We start from the raw sequence: 23,964 nt of genomic DNA, 5'->3' as shown, positions 1-23,964 counted from the left end.
AACAAAATGTGGGCATTAATACATTTCACATGTCAAAGAAATGTGGTAGATTGCAAGTGGGTATTTAAAAGAAAGTTTAATGCAAATGGAACTTTTCCAAAAAAAAAAATAAGGCAAGATTATTTCTCAAGGCATCAACACTTAGATTTGGTCTTACTATTGCTATCAACTTTAATTAGCAAATTCCCTAAATGGACATCAATAATGACTTTTTAAATGGTGATTTCACAAGAGAAAGTTCTTCTAAAGTAGCCAGATGGTTTTGTAGATTCAAGATTTCCTACTCATGTTTGTCTTCTGAAAAAGGCCTTGTATAGTTTAAAACAAGCACCTAGATCTTAGTTTGACAAGCTACAAAGTACTCGTGTTAAGTAGGGATTCCTGCATTCAAAAAGTGATTCATCACTGTTTTTCATTAAACATGACAAGTTTGTTATTTTTGTTTTGATCTACATAGATGATATTATAATCACTGGGAACACCTCAACAGCTCTAACCATGTTAATTTAGCAACTCAACCTTATGTTTGCTCCCAAAGATCTAGGTTAATTCCATCATTTCCTAGGAATTGAAGCCTACAAAAATGAGACAAGACTCTGCTTAGTTAAAACAAGAGAGGTACATTCAAAACTTTCTCAACAGATTTAGTATGTCAAATACTGCCCTTATTCCTACACCCATGGTTGTCAACAAGTACTATCAAAAAAATGATGGTATTCCTTAAAGATCTATTAGCATATAGACAGATAATTGGCTCACTTCAATACCTAATTCATACACAATCATATATCATGTTCATTGTGAATAAATTTAGTCAATTTTTGAGTTCCCTAATTACTATTCACTGCAGGCCCTAAAGCATGTACTATGTTATCTTAAAGGAACACTAGATCTAAGTTTACATATCAAGCCAAGTAATCATCTTACCTTGCAAGGGTTTATTGATGCTGATTGGACTATTTGCCTAAATGTTCGTCAATCTATTAGTAGGTACTGTGTCTTTTTTAGCAACTCCTTGATTTCTTAGTCAGTGAAAAAGCAAAGAGTAGTTGCTCATTCTACCACTGAATTTGAGTATCACGCTCTTGCTGATCTTGTCTTTGAGTTAGCATGGATTCAATCCTTCACACAAGAGTTAGGCCTTCATCTTCAAGAACCTCCAATAGCCTGACATGAGAACCTTAATGCTGTAGCCCTAGCCTCAAATCCTGTCTTCCATACTTGGTCAAAACACATCGAGTTGGATGTTCATTTCATTCGTGACTGTGTATTTAATCACAAGCTTTGTGTCAGATATGTTCCATCTTCTAAGCAGCTTTACAGACTATATATAAGCCCAATAAATGTTGAGAACACAAATTGGGCTTTAGATATTTATCTATAAATACCTTTTTGTAACAATTAGTAGCCAGATGGCTTGATTCTTATATCTATGTTTTCATACCCTCACTATATATATTAAGAGAAATACAAAGGCTTATAAAATATGTAGTTACAAAATCATTTTCTCCAAAAGCTTTTCTACATCATATCAGTGTGAGATTTTGTTCCCCTGTAAATAATGTTTGTGTACAGTTTTGACTGTTGTAGTTTCTTCTTATATTTGAATTGAATTAAATGATCTCCTTTGCATCTTATGATTTGAGTACATAATTAACTTGCTTGTGTCATCAGGAAGTGTTTTAGACATAACTAATTTATTGTACAGTGTTAATTAAATGAGGATTATATACTTCTATTTATTTATATCACTCTCTCTATTACTATGTTAAAACAATATTACAGAAGATGTAAAGCCTACATTTGGAGAATTCACTGAGAAAGAAAATATAGTTCTCAAGGATAAATTTTTCTTATTTGCATAGAATAATCAGATATTATTTAAAAAAATTGACCTTTGTATTAAAATAACTTAAGCCCATCTCCAACTTATATATGTTAGGATGTTTAAGTATTAGCTAAGGGAGGCCCTGACTAGCTATAGAAAATCACATACAAATAGAACCGAGATTAATAAATAATATATACAATTGTTGAAGGTCTCATCCAAATACTTTCTCATCTCACTCGAGATAGATAGGTTGAAAGCAAAAGTGCATAATCGATTCTCTAATTTTCGCCTAAATTGAATCTTTGAAATGCTTTGTTTCTTACTTACACATCAATTTTTCCCCCCTTAAAACTGAACGTGTAGATAAATGTTAATAATTTGATTGTCATTGTTTGGAAATGATAGTCTCAATGAATTCACAACTTAAATCTGTCATTCAAGTGTTATGTTCTCATTACTGGTCATTACAATTTGAAAGCGAATTATATACATGGAATTGGGAAGAAAATTTTCTTAAAAGAAAAAAGTGGGGGAAAAAAAAGCAAAAGAAAGAAAAGGAATAAGGTAATGAATCATAGAGACGAAGACATGAGAGATTACTGAGAGTGGTGCTCACTCACGGATTGATGATTCCATGGCAGGAAACAAAAGACAGAAACTAGGACAAAAACTGTCACAGTATTTTCTTTTTTGCCTTTTTCAACAAATAATTAATTGCCAACATCACAGGTTACCTTTTTACTGTTGCAGGCTCATCATTTTTCACAACTTTAACAATGAATGACGTTTCATCAAAACCTAACGCCGCCATTGATTCCTCTTTGCACTCCGTGTTATCGACCAGTTCAGCAGAGAGCGATATCCAGAATTTCAGGCTATCTTTTTTTTCTCCCCTTTATTCCAATGGCGCTCGAGAAACCTGAAAATGTTATAGCCAAATATTTACTGTGTGAAATCATTATTATCAATTATCTCAAAATAAATTGATTCAACTCTTTTAATCAAGTGAATTAAGCACCTTTCAGGTCCTTTTAAAAGCAATCAAAATTAGAATTTTATTTCTATTAATAAGATATGAAACATACAACTTCTACTTCAAACTTAGTATAATATTTTTTTAAAATGTCTAGAATTAATTGAAATTTATTTATTATTAGAAAAAGTACATGTTCTATTTGGTTCTCCAATTTTATATAAAGCTTCAATTTAATTCTTTAATTTTATAAAATATTTTTTAATTGTGTAATTCTAATATCCTTAGTCTCAAATGATAATTTTTTATTTCAATAATTGTTATTATAAAAAATTAATATGTCAAAATATTTTGTTAACATTTAAAAGTTCAACATCGCATTTAGTGCCCTTTTCATCTTTTCATTGTGATGTAATTAACTAAGTAGTAGTTCAAACTTCAAATCAATAATTCCATGATCAATAGCGTGGATACTTTTTATACATATTATAACTCCAAGTAAGTTAATTACTAGTCCAAGTTATGACATTGATTCATCAGTGATAAAATACCACATTAAAATCTATTTTGTATAAATTAATAATAACCCGTGAAACTTTGAGCTATATAGAAGTTACAATTTGCACAAATTTAAAGATGAAAATAAATATCATAATAAATTATAGTATATGAATATTGTGAATTTACTGTAGAATAACCTAGCTAGTTACTCTTAATTAGTGGCTTGCTTTACTAGTGCATAAATTTTGATGCTCCTGGAAGGCAATGCAAGGACCTTGTCTTCAAGACAAATGTCATTTTTTTATACGTTACTTCTTTTGTAAGGTAACTTTTTTTTATTCATTTAAGATAAATTTGAGTACCCTTTTGCAATGTGCGTTTGAGAAAAGGGACTTTCGTAGTTACGTGTAATTAACGCATTCAAATAAGCCAAATTAAGGAAATTGAATTAGCTTATTGTAGGATTTTAAATTTAAATTTTGGAATACGTTAAATGAATATGCCAACAGGCATCCCTAAAATACCCATGAGATCTTCGTCTCTCATAAGCTGGGTTTAGTCAATAATAATTGTTAGGACATATTATTTATGAAGATTTATTTTGTTTAGATTTGTTATCTATTAAGATTTATTCTATTTAGATTTAAAAAATATTTTGTAATCATTATAGATATTGTTAAGATATTTATTAGTTATTATTTGGTTCATCTATATATATTGTAAGCTCTTCATATCAATAAAATATGACATTTTTTCTAATCTTATTTATTTCTTTTCTAACTTCTTTTATGATATCAGAGCCTAATAGGTTATTCAGATTGGAGATTTGTATAGAAAAGCTCTAGCGTTCTAACAATAATATATTGATTTAAGCCAAAAAATATGATAAAGTGAGGCGGAGCAGTTGAGCTGGGTTTAGCCATAATAATGTAAAACTCGTAAGCAAAAAATGTACATGATAAGAATTATTTTATTTAAATCCAAAGCTTTAAAAATTAATTTGTTAACATTAAAATATGAAAACATGTCAACACAGTACCTGAAAGTGTCCATATTTTATAAAGTTGTTGTACTAGTGATAGAGTGATTAGTTATAAAATTATTTGTATGAATTAAAATCTAAGGGATTAGGTATAGGCAACAAGCTAAGCAAGATATATAAATTTCATAAATTATATATGCCAAGTCGCTTTATTTGGAAGTCAATATATACAGTGAATAGTTACGTACGAGAGTATAAAAATAATGAAAGAAAGTAGAACAAAATCAGGGTTTGTCTTTTCCTTTGGAATGTTGTCAACATGTGAAGATTCTTGGAAAGAGAGTAGCAATTTCGCCTCCTTGGGTGAAAATAACAAGACACATTTGACTTTGCCACATGCTTTTCATTGTCTTTGATTTGGTCCATATCCTACACCTCCTCACTTCAATGTAACAGTAATTTGTTTATGTGTGTGTGCGTGTGATTCTTGCAATTTTAAAATAGGGATATATGTATGTGTATTCAACAATTTAAAGTAACATACGGGAAAAAAGAGTTCTGAACAAGTATTGATTTTGCTTATTGGACGGGGTTATATAGTCGTTTAAGTATGGGGTCTCTAATTGTTGAGTATTTTTGCTCAAATTTGACCCAATTACATATAGTCATTTATACATAAAATATGGGTATGTATCTCTCTTTTCTAAAGCTTAGGTGTAATATAAGTAAGTAGTCTGGGTTATGAGAGATTGGGAATGTTATATCAAGAGAGAAAGTAAATGAAAGGTAAAGACATTCAAGGATTGAAACTTCGAGAAATGATGAAACCCTAATATTAAAAGTAAATACACAATTTGGTTCCTACAAAGATGGTACATTCCTCCTAATAATGAACTAGTTTTTGGACTGATTAATTCCTTTGCATGAGTTGGCTTCTCAAATTGAACCATGTAACTCGCTACATTTTAATTTAGTCTATAAACTGGACCAAGTCGTATATATTTTTCCTATACCTATTAATTTTGAGGAACTAACTAATAAATCAATTATACACGCACGTGCAAGAGGAAATATATTTTTCAAGGACCGAATTGCATATTTTACTCCAGAAAAGAAAAAACCAAGGTTTAGCCAAGTTTGGCTTCATCTGATGAAACTAGTCCACATGTTTGACAGTAATTTAATTTCTGAATTCCTAATTTTCTCATTGCAGCGTCGTGCTTCTGAAAGTTTGGCTTGCCTGTTCAGGTTCCAAAGGCGAACTCATGTTGATGCTTCCATGTTGTTGAGATTCTGATCTCTGGGAAAATCCACCGTTCATGTTTCTCACCATTCCTCCGACCCCCAGAAAGTCCAACGTTAACTTATCAGAACCTCCAAAGCTAACACCCAGATTCTGTTGCAGACTATTAGCCTGATGATCATTCCCTACTGCTTGCACATTTCCAAATATGGAATGGTTCCCATTAGCAAGAGAGTTCATCAGCCCTCGAAGATGCTGATGATGGTCGTTTTCTGTAACGTCACTTCCAAAAGTGGCGAGATTATCCGACTTAGCACCACTGTTATTATTGGTTGAAGAACAACCCATTCCTCTGAGTAACGAGGAAGAGCCGTTATTCGACGTGGTTGTGGTGGAACCCATTTGAGCAGCTTTCTGAAGCAATGCAGTTGCAGACATATGCGCCGCCGCTGGAGAAACGTCGTCGATCGAGTTGCCGAAGAGCACTGACGAAGCTAAACCAGACCCAACATGGTGATGATCGCCAATAGGGTTACTGAACTGATCAGAGATCATACTGTTATTAGGGAAGAAACCTAGATTAAAAGGATTGGACGAACTGTTGTTGTTACTAGGGTTTCCTTGAAGATCAGGAAGCTGCATGAGACCATGTATAGACGAAGCCTTGCTTGAAGACGAAAATGCTGCTTGCTGCTGAGATGGATGATGATGATGATGATGTTCTTGATGAAATCCTTGGTTAGGAATGGGATCTGTCATGAAAAAAGCCGAGGAATTATTTGGCATTGATGGGTTTGAAGAGGGAGAGATTAAGCTGGGCTCGAACTTGGCTGCATTGGCATTGCCTAGACGCAAGATACTGGTATTAGGGTTTGTTGCAGGAGCGTGAAGATTTTGATGATGAAGATGGTGCGACATCGTGGAACCCGCAACTTGCTGGTAGTTTGTGCCATAAAGATTATGAGCGCTCATAGGGTTTAAGGTTGTCGGGTTCCTTGCACTCTCCTGTGCTAGGGCATCACAGAAGGCTCTGTGAGTGATGAAACTGTCACGTCTGCATCAAAACGTTATGGAAATTAACGGTTACCATATATGCCATGTCAATTAATAATGTTTCAAAATATCTCACACACATATACTGACGACTTTTAAGTATGCAAGAATGTACACATACATAATTATTCATTCATTATTTAAAATATAAAATAATTCATGCGTATATATGCACATACACATGTATGAAATTAATTGTACACATGTACTTATACGTTATTTTTAAATATAAGATGTGCATTCTAATTCTAAAGTGAAAGATATACAACATACATATACATTTACATGCATGATTTGTAGGCTTAACAAGTAGTAAATATTTTGGTCAAGAATTAATTTCAGATATTAGTCGCAGAGGAAAGATCGAAGCAAATATTATACGACATATATAAACAGAAATGTATATGTAATTATGTAATGTAATTAATTATTTTCAGAGCTAAGCCATAATTGCAATAAAGAAGATTAGACTACGAGCGAGAGGAGGGCCCAGAGGATTATGCCAAAATGTGATGTAAAGCCAATAATTCCAACTAGAAATTCCACTTTGAAGCATCTTTTTGAACGAGTGAAAAGAGAAAATTATTTGCATATTGGATGAAAGTCAATACTGATATGCCTGGGCATGGGACCAACCTCAATAAATGAAAACTATCTCACATGTCTTGTCCACTAATTAAATTTCCATGATGAGCATTGTTTCAGCACAATCGTACCAGCGGGAGAATCGCCAAATTCTCGGAAAACAAGTGAGGAAATACAAAGACTATATATAGATCGGAGAATTAATATCATTCACATGGAAATGTGGAAAATGAATTTACGTTTAATATATTCTATTAATGTTGATGCATCTAGGTCCCATGGCGAGAAGGTACCTGAATACAATTGAAACTAAATACAAATAGCCAACTCATAAGAGAACAAAACCTGGTATCATCAGTGTGTCTGTCCCTTTGCATTGTTGCTTATAACTACACGTGAATGGGGAATAAGGGTTAAGGGCGATGTTCCCAAGGACCAGAGGTTTTAACTTTTCCTTGTTTTTTTCTCTCAAACCAAACGCATTTTCATTTTTTGAAACCCTAGTTTTACAGTGAAGCACTCACGTGCGACCAGTCTTCTGCCATATTCCTCCTCACCCTCATCATCTCCCAACACACCCACCCGACCATCATTTGATGAGTATTTGACTGCTCAGTTGATTAGATTTCCTCAAAATAATCTTTTTTTTTTAGTTTTATAACAAAATAATAAATTTAGAATGTCTTCATTGATTTGGACGGCTAAAATTAACTCATAGTAAGTCAGTTTTCCCGAGGAATCCATGCTACTGTTTAGTCCGAGTCATTGTAAGCTAGTTGATCACTTTCTTTACTTTCGGCCATTATTATTATCCTCACATTAAGCTTAATTAATAACAAATAATTAATATAAAATGACATACATAGTAAATTAAAATGAGTAATATGACTGTAAATTAAAATGCTGCTTTTCAATCATAAACTTAAAGGAACTGATCAATGCAACTTTCGAAAGGGCCGGCTCTCATGCGACGGTTTATAGCCACATTACTCATCATTTTGTTAATTAATTAGCAGCACCAATTGTAAGAAGTACCTAAATATATATGCAAGTCTTAGAATCCCCGAGAAACTATTCCTCAAATTTGCAGAAACGAATTATCAGCTATATTTATATATATATATATCACAACCAGCAATTAATGCAGATATGACAGCTAAAAGTGATAGATTAATTAATGAGACAATCGAGTGTTAATTACCTGGAGAAGAGAGTGCCACAGTCGCATCTGTATTCTCTGGTGCCACAAGTCTTAGAATGTGCCTTCCAATCAGATTGAACAGCGTATTTCTTGGAACACTTCTCGCACTTCCACTTCTTCTCGCCGTGTTTGCGAGAGTAGTGTTTCTTAATCCCAGTGAGGTCACCGAGAGCTCTTGAAGGGTCATGGTGGACGCATGTAGGCTCGGGACACAGATAAACCTTTCTCTTTGGCTCTTTGTTTGTCTTCTGCTTCAGCTTCCAGGGAAGGTTGTGTCCTCTTCTGTGAAGCTGTAGGTTCTGCTCTCTCTGAAACCCTTTGTTGCATACCTCACATATGAATCTGTTTGTCGCCATTAAAGTCTTTGGAGATAGAGCTATCACCTCCGCATCTGGATCTGTGCGTTTTCGGGGAAAATGACAAACCACAAAAAGTTAGAGATTTCTGTACTGTATCCATGTGCTCGAGAGCTGAAGAAGAACTCAACCACTTGAAAAGATATTGAAACCAGAAAAAGGAACTCAAAACTGTTGAAAAAGAAAATTATGGCTGCAGATGGGTCGAACTTTTAATTACTTCAACCATGAAAGCAGGCCCTATAAGCTTCTGAGAGAAAAAGCTCGGGATGAATCAAACAAGAGAGTCTTATTTTATGTGATGATAAGAATTGGTATATATAATTAAGAACATGTATATATATGTAGAGGTACTTGCTTGGTGTTCCAGGTTGATTCCTTCGTTTCTTTTGAGGAACTACTGTGTTTGGAGCAGTCGAGGAAGCAGCTGTGGAGGATTGATGATGCTGTTGTGTCATCTGAATTGGGTTTTCTTCTCTGATTCCGAAGAACGGTGAAGACGAGGAAGCAGCAGACATGTTCTTGGGAAAAGTCAAGCGAATCTGTAAGAAAAATTGAATTAAAAAAGAGAAGGAAAAAAAATAATCTTGTGAGAGAAAGGAAAGGAGAAATTAAAAAGTTGCAGAAGAAAACGAAGGAGGAGGAAGAAGCTAGACAACCTGAAGTATGTTTATGTATGTTGGTTTTTCTTTTTCTTTTTTCTTTTTGGTTCTTCTCTCCCAGATCTCTTTGTCTGATCTCGTAGAAGAAAAAGATTTTTTTTTTTTTCCCTTCTCAGATTATAAAACCCAGAAAACACCAGGGAATATAAAGAATCGAATTAGGAGACAGCTAGAATCCGGAAAGGAATTAGAGAGAGAGAGAGAGAGAGAGAGAGAGAGAGAGAGAAGAAAACAATGGCTGCCTGTAAGTAAATAAGCATGTAAGTATATTGTAGACCTACCTATCCTGTTTTTCTCTCTGGCTATTGTTTTGTTGTGCATAAAATTTAGCCCTCTGGTTTCTTATTCCTCAATCATTTGATGTCATGCACATAAATAATACAGAACATGCTTGGCCACCCATACTGCTCGCATACATGCATATGGATGATATATGTGAGGAAGGAATAATTAATTGAGAGTGAATTAAGGGAGGCAAGTAAAGAAGAGAAGAAAGATTAATAATGTCGCTGTTGAACAGGCTAGCTACGTACTGTGAGCAAAGCAGAAGATGATGGGTTTGGGGCCACACATAGGCAAAGGCCTTATCTCTCTCTTATTTCGTATCCTATTCCCAACAACAACACAACCTCTCCTTTCGTCATTCTCCCATCCTCATCCATCCCTCTCGCCTTCGGATTTGGCTTCGGTTAGTGGCTTAATTAAGTCTACACACTCAATAAATGTCTCATCACATAACACAATACACGACCATTTAATTTAATACTTTTGTGATTTAATCAAATGATTGTCAGAGATTCTATTATATAATACTAAAAAAAGTATTGAATTTTTAAACGGAGTAATGTAAGTTAGGAGTGTTTTGATTGTGTAGATTTTTGGTGGGAGATGTATATCTTGATAATCATTAAGTACCGTGAGTGGATTTAGGTTAATTACTTAACAAATCCAAATTCATCTACTTTCCTTAATCTCTCCCACAAATTAATCTTTTCTCTTTTTAAGTATATCTTTTTCTTTCTATTCTCACATCATCATCATCATCATCATCATCATCATATATATATATATATATAGTTTCCATGCATGGAGATCAACATGAATTCATTATTGATATTTCTACAAGTCAAAAAACAATTATAATCTATATCCCCGGCTTTGATTCAAGCAGTTTGATTCCGATCCTCATCTTTTTAATTAAACCAAAGTCTCAGAGTTTGAGTAGGGAGAAAATTGCAGTAATAAATGAGAGCTTCATAATCATGTGGTCTGACCTGGCTCCATTTAGAGTCAGGAGATCCTATCCAATAGAGTTTTCAAAAACCAGTTATCAAATTATAACTATTACATTGTTATGTAAATAATAATTGGTAACACTCAGGCGTCACTTATCAACATATATAAATATATAGACAAAAGTGCACATTATACATATGTATATATAACTACTAGTATCCTTAATTTTATAAAGTACTAGCTAGCATCAGTTTAGTCCTAAATGGTGATTTTTTGTACCAATCATTGTCAACATTTGAAAAAATTAGACATAATGTTGTGTCAACATTTAAAAGTTAATGTCAACAATTTTTATTAATGAAACTAACAATATCAGAATTACAAAACTAAAGACGCTTTATATAATTAAGAGACTAAAATAAAATCGTGTCAAGTTGTAAAAAAAATCAAAGATGCAGTACGTAGTATTTCACGTTATAATAAAATAGGTGTGAGGCGACTCCCAAGTGTGGAATATTCCAAGTAAGTCTTGTGAATTGGTAATATGAGTGAGTGAAGTAAGAGAGAAAGAGAAGGGAAGTCCACATTTTATTCTCTCAGTTGCCCACCTCATCAAGAGTAATTAATTGAGTCACACAGAATGTGATTTAGTGCGGACTTTCAACAACACCTCATGGTGGCTATTGGCTAACAATGCATAAAATGCCACTTAGCATACTTGAAGTGCCTGTATGTTTTGTACTCTTTTCCATTGGATAGTCAAACCACAACAAAATATTCCTTGTATAAATTGACAATTCCTAGCTTGTGGCATTTTCTTTAATATGAAATAATCATATAAAATTTGCATAAAAGTGTCCTATTCACATGAATTACTACATTTTAAACTTTCGTGAATGTATGGAACTCACTTATCACTTCTAGGACAGTAAGTAATAAAATAGAAAAATAAATAATAATATAATTTGGCGTTATTTTTATTAGGAGATCAGTCTGATTTTGTTGAACTGGTTTTTTTAGCACTCTAATAATAACTGATAATTTCTCTTGCTTTATGTCCAGACGGATTTCGTTTTATTTGATTTAAACACATCTTACAAAAAATTATGAACATATATTGTAACGCTTTAAGAATAATTAACATTTATCCTCTTAGTCGGCACCCAAGATTCCATTCATTTTCTATTGAAATAGATCTTGGAAGAGTTCAGTCGCATATATAATATTTTTACGATAAGATTTTCAATACATATATAATAAAATTAATGCTAGTTGAAATGGCTTTGGATCTTCCGGTGTCTTGCTCCCGATTTTATATATTACCAAAACAACATAAAACAAAAAGAAGAAAAATAAAGGCATACGTGAAAGAGTGAGAGTTAATTAACTGCTCCAAAATACGTGATAATATACTGGTCAGTTTTATATCCAAAAAATTGTTCAAAAATGATTTTAAAAATATTCTATGAATTTAGCAGTACTCTTGTCAAAGCCATTAGCCACTAGTATGTGAAGGAAAGGTAACAAAATTATTGTTTTATCAAACATCAGAATGTAATTTGAAAACTTACAAATTAATAAAACTAGATTACAACACTTAATTGGTGAATTAATTAGATTAGAAACCATAGAATTTATAAGTAAACCAGAAGTAGATAGACATCATATAGAGTACTGTTATTGTTTATATCTAAGTTTTGTAATAATAGGAGCATTAGAAAATTTTTCATAATGAACATAATAAAAACAAATGAACCATATGTATGTGTGTGTCTCAAATATGATACGTTGACGTATTGGGAGTTTGTATAGTATTTGTTTGTTTTACAGATTAAATATTAGCAATTTATAGGCTACAAAAGTGGTTGCCGTTCATTACCAAAAAGGTTAATTACATTACATCATGGTGTTGTTATGTAATATATTTATATTTTTCACGCATGTGATTTGTTCAATTTCGAAGAAATTACCATATGATATTTTATTTTAAAATTTTGACGAGATAGTCATGAAAATATTGAATTGATATAAAATAATTTTACATTTTAATATGCATGCATGTTTTATTTATATCTTACACTATTTTTTTTAAAATCAGTTGAGTTGAATTTGATCAGTCTCCTTACAGGTGTGAAGTTATGATAATAGGCTTCACATCCCCCCCCCCCCCAAAAAAAGAAGATAGGCTTCACAATTCAAAAAAGCACAGCAACTGGTAACATTTTTATTGTTGGGTTAATAACTATTATGTATTCTAAACTATTACGTGAATAATATTTTAGACTCCAAATTTTTAAAATGTGTAAAAGTTTTCTTCAATTTCTAAATTTCATAGGGCTTAAAATACTCTTTCGTTAAATTGGAGAAAACGTCCATTATTTTTAAAGGTTAAGATGAGTTTTATACCAACATGTGACTGGCTCCACATATTATAAAAATAACAATCATTTTTTTCAACTTAACAGTAAGGTTTAAAGCGCTTGAAATTTAAAAGTTAAGGAAATTTTTTTCATATTTCAAGAATTCAAAATCGATGATGTTATTCACGTAATAGTTTAAGATTTATGATACTCATTAATCCTTTATTATATTATGAGCTTGTTAGTTGTAAGAATTAAATGAGTGGACAATCTTAATTATAATGTTGTTAAAAATAATATCTGGATATTTTAAAAATATTCAAGGTGCAAGAAAAACGTACATTTTTAATTTTTATACTATCATTTTTTCTATAATTAATATTGAAATTGCCATGAATGAGTCCAGTTAATTATGCGGACAACCCTAATCATGTTTGATAGAAGTATTGTAAACGTATTTACGTTAATTATATTAGCTGATTATATTTTACCATGAATCCATGATTATTTAATAATAACTGCCCTTTTTGCTATTTTTTTATTGGAAGCACATACCATTTCTTCTTCTTCTTTTATTTATTCTGCATGCCAAATTAACTGTTTATGTCATTAATTATTGCAGGAAAAGGATTCTTTTTTTATTTTTTATTGTTTTTCCTTTTCCATTAGATGGAAAAAGAGAGATGTAATATGTATAATGAATTATTTTTTTATTATTTTTCAATTCAATTAATTATTTGAAAAAGATTCTTTTATTCTTTGTTTCATATGGAAACTGAAATTTTTTTTGGTATAAAAAAATTATGTGAGTTGGATCGGGAAGCATCATCACCAGGTCTAAGATATACTTTCAAACTCAAAGAATATTAATAAAAATATTCATAAATTATCTATCAATAAGATCTTCACAATCAACAGTAAAATCTAATCCAACAAACTCATGTGGATTGGAAAAGTAGAAAGAAAATATAAAAAAATATTTATTTCCTCTATATTTTTTTCCTCATCTAAACGAAGGGTTAGAGTTATTTTACATCTCTTTACATTTCATAATTTACCGGTGTGTCAACAAAATAACTCTCAAGGGCATTCGTAACAGAGAATAAATCATGATACTGTTCTTTTCCTCACATGCACTCTTCTACATTATTATTTTTTAAAAAAAATCAAAGACAAAATAAATTAGTTTCGACATTGTTTTCATGTGAGTACGAATGACGACAGTTTAATAACATTCAAATAAAAGACATGTTGTAAAAGATTCCCAAGCATCATTCTCCAGCACTGACTTCATATAACAACAAGAGAATAATGCCTGATATTTGAGAATAAATATAATTAACATCTCGACATTAATTCTCACGCATTTCTTAATATAATCCATTTGACGTGTATATATAAAACTGTTCAAATTAATTAGTTCTTTGGTTTTTCATATTTTCTATCGGAACGCACGTGTGAATATTATCATTGGGTTTATTATGACTATCCTTAAAATGCAAAATTAAGTCTCGACCAAAACAAATACAAAATTAATTCCACTAAGGCAAATCTCAATATAATAGGAAAAAAAAGTTTTGTTAAACAATGCTCCCTTTATACTCTCTCTCTCTCTCTCTCTCTCTCTCTCTCTCTCTCTCTCTCTCTCTCTCTCTCTCTCTCTCTCTCTCTCTCTCTCTCTCTCTCTCTCTCTCTCTCTCTCTCGCACAAACACATTCCTCGATGATGCACATATCGGCGGGTAAGAAATTTACATGAAACAATCTTGAGGTTTTTATTTTTTACCTAAAAAAATGGGAACAAAAGTTTACTTCTTTTAATCTTATTTATAAAATAGAGAGAAAAGAAATTAGTTTGTTCTATTTATAAATCATGTCATTGACTTTTTATCATAAATTTTTCTTTTTACTCCCATTATATATATGTTGGTAAGAGAAAATACATTAATAATATATATAGATAAAATTAAAAATTTATTAAATTTTTGGATTGGGTAAATAAATTTTAAAAATTTAATAAATTTTAAAAATTTAATAAATTTTTTCTTAATTTAAGGGAATAGTACTATTCAAGCAAAAAAAAAATCAATTTCTGGTCTCAAGCGAGTTTTACCTTATCGATATCCAAAATTCCACGATACCTTACCATGTCATTTAGCATCAAGGATTGTGGCCAAGAAAAAAAAAATAAAGCATCAAGAATTAATTTATACAAGGGCAGTGAAATTAAATAAAATCAGATATATTGATCGATAATCTTATATGGAGAGATATATACGGTTGAAACAAGTGGCTTGGGATTGCTATGTAATACAAAAACAAATGTTCTTGTGAAGGATATGATGTGAAAAATGTTACGCTTCAGCTAGCAATTAGCAGCCATGACTTGTATAGGTTTAATTACAAACATAGACTTAAGTTGTCGCAGACAAATATACTACGAAGATCATATTTATCATAAGCTGGCCAGCGAGCAGGAACATGATTGAGAGGCTACGTAAAGAGGCTTGAGGTACGTACGTACGTTCTCAGCACTAGCAATTTAAAAGTTGAAAATTAAGAGACTCAGATTTGACAACATATGTTTAATTTTCTCAGTAAAGTCAACACCTAAAATGCATCTCTTTCCATTAGTTGAGGTGGCTGTGTCACCAAAAACTGACGTGTACGGTTACTTTCATAGTGAAAGCTAGCTTTTTTTTAAGAGAGAATTTCATTTAAAAAAAAACATCAATATATCTCCTTGTGTTAACAGTTATGTCCAGTGACTACACAAAACTTGTTTATTTAATAATTTTACTTGTCAATTTTTTTGTATTACTTATAAAGTTATTTGTTATGTCAATCAAATTACTTGCCACGCGAATAATATTATATCACTTGTTAATTAGGTCTAATTATTTGCTAGACGGGATCTAATGAGAACAGAGACTATATCCTCATGCAATTACCAGTGTACAAATTGGATCACACATCAAGTGAACGAAAGATAGTTTTGTTATTTGAATTCTTAAAGTTAACGGGTGTTGGATTTTTTTTTTTCTTTTGGGATGCTTGCTCATATATTTGTATTAAAAAAATGGTTGTGTAGGAAATGTTTTGAAGTAGTCCAACAAAAAAAAAAACTAGAAGAAGAAGAAGAAGAAAAATGATAAATATAGAATAAAAGTGAATAATATAGAAAGAGAAGAAATTAATAGAGTAAATTTTATAACCAAAATATACATTTAATTTTTTAATTTTATATAACGTTTTATTTTAACCTCTTAATTTTATAAAGTATATTTTTAGTCACTTAATATTAATACTATTAATTTTATTTCAATAAATTTTTACATTACATTTTTAAATATTAATAAAATATTTTTAAATATTGACATATTAAATTTAATTTTTTTAAAATAATAATAATTAATATAAAAAATAATTATTTAAAAATAATGATATAAAAATTAAAAAATTAAAAAGATATTTTATAAATTTAAAAAGTTATATTAAAATTTTATATAAAGTTAAAAAATTAAAAATATATTTTTGTCAAATTTAATTAGGCATATATGTATATACGTAAACTTTAAAGAGAGAATCTGAAGCAGTGGGTCCTATCCTATCCACATGCACCTAGAAACTTCTGGCGGCTTCAGATCGTAGCCATGGCGGTGGCCTGCTGTACATATATATATATATATATATATTATATTATATTTACACTCACAGACACAGTCACGCTCCGATTTGATATGAAGGGAACCCACCGCATATCTCTTTCAGTGTAACGAGTGGTCTCGAAGCCCTAGGCCTTCTTCTCCAGGAATCTCATTTTCTGCACACACCCATTATATATATACATATATAACAATTCCATGGTCTTGCATAAATGTCAAGTTTATTGATAATACATTGCACATTATTTCTTTTGAAATATCCAAAAAAAAAAAATCTCCTCTTCTTAATTCTCTTTTAAGCGTTTATTATATTGCAGTGCTTATATACCCCTCTTTCCCGACAGGTACTGTATCATCTATTATAATTCTAAATAACAAACTCTTATTATTAATATTATTAACACATTAAAATTTAATTGAATATATAAATTTATATATTAATAACTATATAAGGTTCAATAAAATAATAGAATACTTGATAGTAGTGGTTTCTTTGAGAGCTTAAGAAAATTCTTCCTTGTTATCAAGTTTTGAAGGTCAATAGAGAGTTATTTGCATATGGATTCGAAATTTAAGAAAGCCTATTTAACATTGTTTAGAAAAATTGCCTTGTGGAATACAAGACTTAAGCAAGAGTTTTGTTTTGATTTGAAAGTTAAAAGTAAGAAAAATAACGTGTGAATTTTTTTATAATATTTTTTTAAAAAAAAAAGATTGCGTAAGCCAAATGGCACAGAATTGTAAGCTGAAAGATGAATAGTCAATTATTATGTGTTGATTGTGGGACTAGTGCACTGAGAAAGGATGGATGCAACAACTCTTTTTGGTCATTACCGTTAGAAATGAGAGAGAAAAGGGGTTCAATGTTTGAACTCTAAAAATATCTCCAGATAATATCATAAGTAAATACAATACAACCTTACATTCATGATATATCCACTATCTGTTGTCATTTTGAAACCATACAGGTATGTCCCATTGATATTGAAGTTTCAGTTGTTAAATTTTTTATATTAAGTGTGCTTGAAAAAAAAAAACTCTATTAAAATAGTTTAAACTATTTGATTAAATACTTCCTAAATTTATATATTTATAATTTATTTTTAATTTTTAGATGTGAGACTTTTTTTATATTTTAATATTACATTATCTTTAAGCATTCTTCATATAAAAAATTTAATATGATATCATGAGTCATTCAATTAAAAATAAAAAAGAAAAAGAAAGGAATAAAAGATAAAAAAAGAAGAGATTAAAAAAGAGAGAGGAAGAGAATGAGAAGAAACTAAATACACCCGAAGCTTCTAAAACTAAAAAAAATACAAGTTCAGGCAAGAAAAAAAAAGAAGAAAAAAGTGATAGAGAAAATATTAGAACATAAAAAGAGTCCCGCATTTAAGAATTAAAAAATGGATCATAAATATATAACTTAAGAAGTATTTAACCAAATAGTTTAAACTATTGTGATAGAGTATGCTATCCTTAAACATACTTAGTATAAAAAATCTAATATCAGTGTTGATAATGACATGTACATACAGGTTAATAACTATACACATTAGTTTACATACTCTTGACTAATTAATAAGAGATTGAGAAGGGAAAAACAATATAAAAATGCAATCAGTTTCTTAGAGTTGCTCGGTTACATTCAAGGTCCCTTATCTTTTGTTTATAGTTTCTCTTTATTCTTTGTTTTGTCTTTTCATTACTAGAAAAAAAAAATGGATATCGATTAGAGTAGCCAATATTTGTATCGGTGAAAATCCTATAAACAAATAGAAAGAAAAGAAATGAATTATGTTAAATTAATCTTAGACACACAATGCAAACAATTAACAATTGTGGGGGTATTTATTATTTGCCTTCAGTACCTTGAAAAAAGTAATCTTTGCTATTAAATCTCGCACACAATGTATCCTTTTATATAAATTTCTCTTTAAATGTATGAATTCATGAACATAGAAGATCTAAGGAGCAAGATATAAATCTTAAATACAGCTCCCCTCCCCACACACACACACACACACACATCTTCAAATAGACGAATGGAAAAGGTCCAATGGGATAGTTAAAAATAATAATTTAGTACTTACATTTTGTTTATATGTAGTAATTAAGGAAGGAGCAGAGAGATAATTACATACCTTTCTCTTTCAATATAAGAAAGCAATCTCCTTGGAGTGTAATGGTAGGTGTAGTGTTTTAATTAACCTAATTTTCAATAACCGACCTAGAAAGTCCTCAACAACCGATCTAAAAATTCTTTTTTTCCACCCACCAGTGATGCTAATTTTTGCTTGCTAAATCTAGCACTTTCTTTTTTGTATGGGTTTTTATTGTCATATATAGCCTTTCATTCAAAACACATAAAATTCAGAATCAAAGATAGTGTTGCTGAAGAGAACAAACTACATATGTATAGGAGGCAGGTATGTCAATATCATACATTAATTGAAAGAACAAAAAGGGTATGTGAACAGTGTTAAATATCCACATGTACGTGTGTGTGAATGCAAACACACACACACACACGCACAAGCACATCAACTATTGAGGGAACAATATATACAGTTTCTAGCATTCGATCGGGGCGTTACATGGGGTAGTCACCACAATGCAGTAGTCAAATTGTCGCTCGAATTCAAAAGCAGCTCGAGCAAGTTTGACATAACCAGAATTAACCTGAAATCCGGAACAGTTAGACCATTTTTCCTTTTCACTCTTATTTTAGTAATAAACTTTTTTATTCAATTAAAAAATATTACTGCCAACTTACTTCTGGATTGTTATAATAAAATTGAGTGCGTGATTTGTTTATTGGCACTATGTGAATTAAAGGGGTGAGACTCCTCTTAGGTGGTTCTCTAGACCCCCACCCCTTATGGTTTTGTTGACTTGTTTTCTTTCCTATGGATTTCGGTGGTTCGATGGCAGGAGTTCTGGTGGCGGCAGTGGTGGCAGTTTTTTGTCCTTCTTGTTCTATTGCATGAAGTGATTGGCTAATTTTCTTTTTTTGCTCTGTTTCTATGTATGCCTTTGCCTTATTGCTGAAGCTCTATTATTTTCATCCATTAATGATATTTTTCCCTCCTTTTAAGTCAAAAAAATATAAATTAAAGTGTAGAGACAATTGAAAACCCATTTGTTTCAAAAGGATAAATAAGGTAAACAAAACATATGCATATAAAAAATGAGAATTAAAACTTAACATGTTATGCCTGAACAATCCTTAACAGAATGAATGATATTGTTAGTATTTTTAATCTTATATATATACATATAAATATTATTTTTTATTTAATTATTATATCATTGATTTAACCACCGATTTAACTCATTAAGCTATGAGGAGCATGAGCTACAAACTTTTTCAATACCTCGTCCATTATGGTTTTAAAAATAATGCCAAAATGTACCCTTGCTCATTGTATTGATGATCATAAGATATGATTAACCTTCATGTAGAATGTTCATTTGAATGTTAGATTATTTAAATTTAAGTCACTTATTTTTTTATGTTAATAGATATGGAGTTTGATAAAAATAATTTTCAATGAAACTATTTAATATTGAAATTGTTGAGAATAGAAATATAATTTAAAGGATAAAAATCTCATGATCTGAATGGGGAGTTAGTATGCGAAGATGTGCACGTGAGTGAGATGGTGACATTGGAGAGACATGTGAAGCTGCATCACCTTGTGGACCCCACTCTGTTCGTGTTGCTTTCCCTTCATTTGGATCCAAACTTGAAAAGTTTGAGAGACATTGCATTGCATAGCTCCACAACAGGACCATCCTTCACGAACAAGAAATTCTCTCTTTTTATTTAAAAAAAATCCATTTTTTTTATTCAAACCCCATGTGCCACAAATACTATATTCTATTCATTCATGCTATAGAAACTACTATTATATATTTATGTATTTTTTTATCATTTTTTATCTTTGTTGAATTTTTTTTTGTAACTCCTTGCATAAAGATTCAAAAAATATCGGATCTCTACCCACACAAGTAAATTATTGATAAACTCTAAAATAGCATTTTCTTTTGATCTAATTTTTTTCCTTATCATTCAGAAAGACGAGAAAATTTTAGGGGAGCAAACATTCTCTAAAATTTTTCTTAAATTCGAACCCATAGCTAATGATAGAATTAAAATAGAAATTTTTTGTTTTCTACTCACATGGTCCCATATCCTTGCTTTTCGATCAGTATCTAATTCTAATCTACCCCAAATTTGCTATTATGTTACCAGTATAGATCAAAATTCTGTTATGGTCTAATTCTAAACGGTAATAGATATGGGGGCTTTGCAATATTTGATATTCAGCTAATGAGTTATCTTGGTTTTTGCATATTCATGTCAGGTTGGATATGGCTCTCCAAAAGAAAAAGAAGAAGAAACATCGAGCAGACATTCCATGCTCATCTTTTTGAAGAGCGTGGAGTGCCATAATCAATTAAGATCATCCAAATAAATTTTGGATGGTTGAAATTTAATTTAATTTTATATTTTAATAGATATAAATTTAAAATAAAGATAATTTTAATGCTGGCACTTTAAAAAAAATAAATTTATCATATAAAAAATTACGGTTTAAAAATTTTAAATATGAATGGACGAGATTAAATTTCAATGATCCAAATCTCACTACAACAATCAGTAATGGTGCCAAGCCAATCCACTAAACCATTTACATTGATTTAAGTGGTCAAGATCATTAATTAATTTTAACAATGAGTGTACTATGGTTCACAATTCGGCTTTTCATTTGGATGCAAGGAACTAATAAGTGCTTTACTTGAAAAGTGATTTGAACCCCATATATATATATATATACATATATATATATATATATATATCTTCATGGCTTCATGAAAATTATTTTTTGTAATTAGGTTTTATACCCGTGCATCGCACGGAAAATTAATCCTTTATCTTGTATGAAAGAGTTTAAATTGATTACGAAAAGTGAGAGAAGATTTTAGTGGTTTCAATTTTGAAAGAAAAGACAAGTGGTGTTATAAATTTAATACAAAGAAAATGTAAGATGAAAAAGAAAGGAAAACCAATTAAAAAACTTTCACTTCTTTTTTTTTTAAAAAAACAAATTTATGCAAATCTCATCTCTCCCCTCTGTCCATTACCCTCAAACCAAACAACGCAAAAAAAAAAAAATTGAATAAATATTAATGTGATAATTTTATCAAAATAATAACGTTCAAAATGTGTGATATAGTCATATAGAATTGTATAAGCAATTAAAAATTATTAACTGTAATGATGAAAATAAAAATGATTATATATTTAATTTTGGTGCACTTATTTTTGCTAATTAGAATAAATAAATAACAATATTTTTATATAAAATTATTAAAAATAATTTTTTTTATTTTAGAACTTAAGGAAAAATTAATCTACATTCTTTCAACTTCTCCCAATCATATAAAAAAAATAAAAAAATTATGTAATCAATTTTAAAGTTATATAAGCATTTGACCAAAAAAAATAAAAGTTTTAAATTTTATTTTTTAAAAGACAAAGTTCAAGGATTTTTGCTGTAGTCTCACATTTACTATCTTCTTTTTTTTTTCAATTATGAGTACATCATAAGCCCCCTTCTTTTGAATTCTCCTAATAATATAAAAATAAAATCTAAAAAAAATAACCAGTAAAAAAATTGATGGAGGTTTACTATTCAAAATACTATAGATGAATAGTGAATCTCATCAAGCTTTACAATATATAAAGATATATTAAGGGGAGAAAATGTCCTTGAAGTTTTTTAAAAATAATATTAAATACCGTTACCTTTTAATTGAAATAATTTTGTCTCAAAACTTCAAAAAAAGGGAGCAATTTCACCCTATTGTTAGTGTGATTGTTTGTTGTTAGTGTGACCATTTGGTGATTGTTTATTATCCCTGAAGTTTTTTAAAAGTAATATTAAATATCCTTATTTTTTAGTTGAAATAATTTTGTTTCTAAACCTAAAAAAAAAAGGGAACAATTTCACCCTGTTGTTAGTGTGATCGTCTGTTGACCGTTACTTTAACTTTATGTGTTTATGTGGCACTCACCTGGCATTTTTTAAAAAAGGAAAAAAAAAAAAAAACAAATCCACCCTTCTCCCTTGAGTTCTCTGCAATATCCATCTCATCAACCCAAAACCCCATCCATTTTTTCAACTGTCATTAATAGATTGTCATTCACGATAGGTTTCGTAATCAAGTATTCAAAACCCAACTCAAGCTTCATATCTAATTTCTAAAGAAAAATCAACCAATAAAAAAAAATTAATCTCAAACTTTTCATATCTAGTTTCAGTTTCATATAAGAGAGAACGAAGGAGAAACAGACATTCAAAATGAGTTAGAGAGTTCAAGAAAGCAAAAATAAAATCAGTTTAAGGAAGCAGACACTAGGCTAAAAAATAAACCCAGAACACTAAAATCGAACCAATTCAAGCTGGTTAAAAACAATCGAATCTAGTTCAAACAAGTTAAAAACAATCAAATCCAGTTCAATAACAATCAAACCCAATTCAAGTAGGTTAAAAACCAAAAGCCAAACCCACTTCAAAAATCGAAGCCATCGCCACTTCGTTGATACTGGCTTCGGGCTCAGAACATTCGCCGCGTACTATCCCTTTGGGTTAATCACTATCCAACTTAGCCTCATTTTCCCCATACGTGTTCTTCCCTTCTGAGTATCGGAAAAGAGTTTAGACCACGTCCTTGAGGTCCGGCAAGTCCAACTAGAAAGGAGAGCACTAAACCAACTAGACACCATCTCAACGGCAGCAACCTAGGTGGCCCGATCTAGTTGTGCAGCGACGAATTCAAAGGTCTTCAGTGGCATTGGTGCACGAGTTCATGGCGACGTGGGTGAAGAATCTCGACGGAAGGTTGGGAGGAAGGGACAATGGCTGGAGAAATGTGGAGAGGGGTTGACTAACCGCTCGTGGAGAATGAGAAGATGAATAGGTGTGTGAGTTGGGTCTGACATGTCATCCACGTTGGATCACTTGTTATTTTGCTTGGTCGAACAACCTTATTTAACAGTCAACGTGAGCTTGAGACGACGGTGGGACGAAATTGCTATCTTTTTGAAAGTTTTAGGGCAAAATTGTTTTAATTGAAAGGTAAGGGTACCTAATATTTCTTTTAAAAAACTTATCGGATATTTTTATCCCTTAACCCTATAGAAATTTATATAACACAAACACAAATAATTGTAACATAGTTTTTAATGTAAAGGTATATATTAAAGCTACGCAAAGGACTAGACGGCATTGAACTTTAACCTAA

At 30.8% G+C, this 23,964-nt stretch overlaps 1 protein-coding gene across 2 annotated transcripts; it reads right to left on the bottom strand.

Annotated features, from left to right (window-relative positions):
- Nucleotides 1-5,360: 5,360 nt before the first annotated feature.
- LOC129322965 (protein indeterminate-domain 4, chloroplastic-like) lies at nt 5,361-9,826 on the bottom strand. Of its 2 annotated transcripts, none has more exons than XM_054969444.1 (4): nt 9,669-9,826; nt 9,084-9,267; nt 8,370-8,766; nt 5,361-6,584 (listed from the first exon to the last, which is right to left on the bottom strand). In XM_054969444.1, exons 2-4 carry the CDS (start codon nt 9,241-9,243, stop codon nt 5,492-5,494), a joined length of 1,650 nt encoding a protein of 549 aa, XP_054825419.1. In that variant the 5' UTR covers nt 9,244-9,267; nt 9,669-9,826; the 3' UTR covers nt 5,361-5,491. The 2 variants fall into 2 exon arrangements, with proteins under 2 accessions (XP_054825419.1, XP_054825418.1); XM_054969443.1 differs by lacking the exon at nt 9,669-9,826 and adding an exon at nt 9,385-9,623.
- Nucleotides 9,827-23,964: the final 14,138 nt, after the last annotated feature.

The sequence above is a fragment of the Prosopis cineraria genome, unplaced genomic scaffold (assembly GCF_029017545.1).
Source record: "Prosopis cineraria cultivar Desert tree isolate PC_DT_omini unplaced genomic scaffold, ASM2901754v1 PC10, whole genome shotgun sequence".
Lineage (NCBI taxonomy): Eukaryota > Viridiplantae > Streptophyta > Magnoliopsida > Fabales > Fabaceae > Prosopis > Prosopis cineraria.
Note: the sequence above shows the minus strand (reverse complement) of the source record. Positions and strands in the feature narration are given on the sequence as shown.

Bases quoted from the DNA above. Each gene is read 5' to 3' on its own strand.
- LOC129322965 (XM_054969444.1), bottom strand. From the start codon at position 9,243: ATGTCTGCTGCTTCCTCGTCTTCACCGTTCTTCGGAATCAGAGAAGAA. The intron at 8,767-9,083 runs GCAAGTACCTCT...GAAAACGCACAG, and splicing joins GAATCAACCTGGAACACCAA to ATCCAGATGCGGAGGTGATA. The intron at 6,585-8,369 runs GTAATTAACACT...GTTTTGATGCAG, and splicing joins TGTGGCACTCTCTTCTCCAG to ACGTGACAGTTTCATCACTC.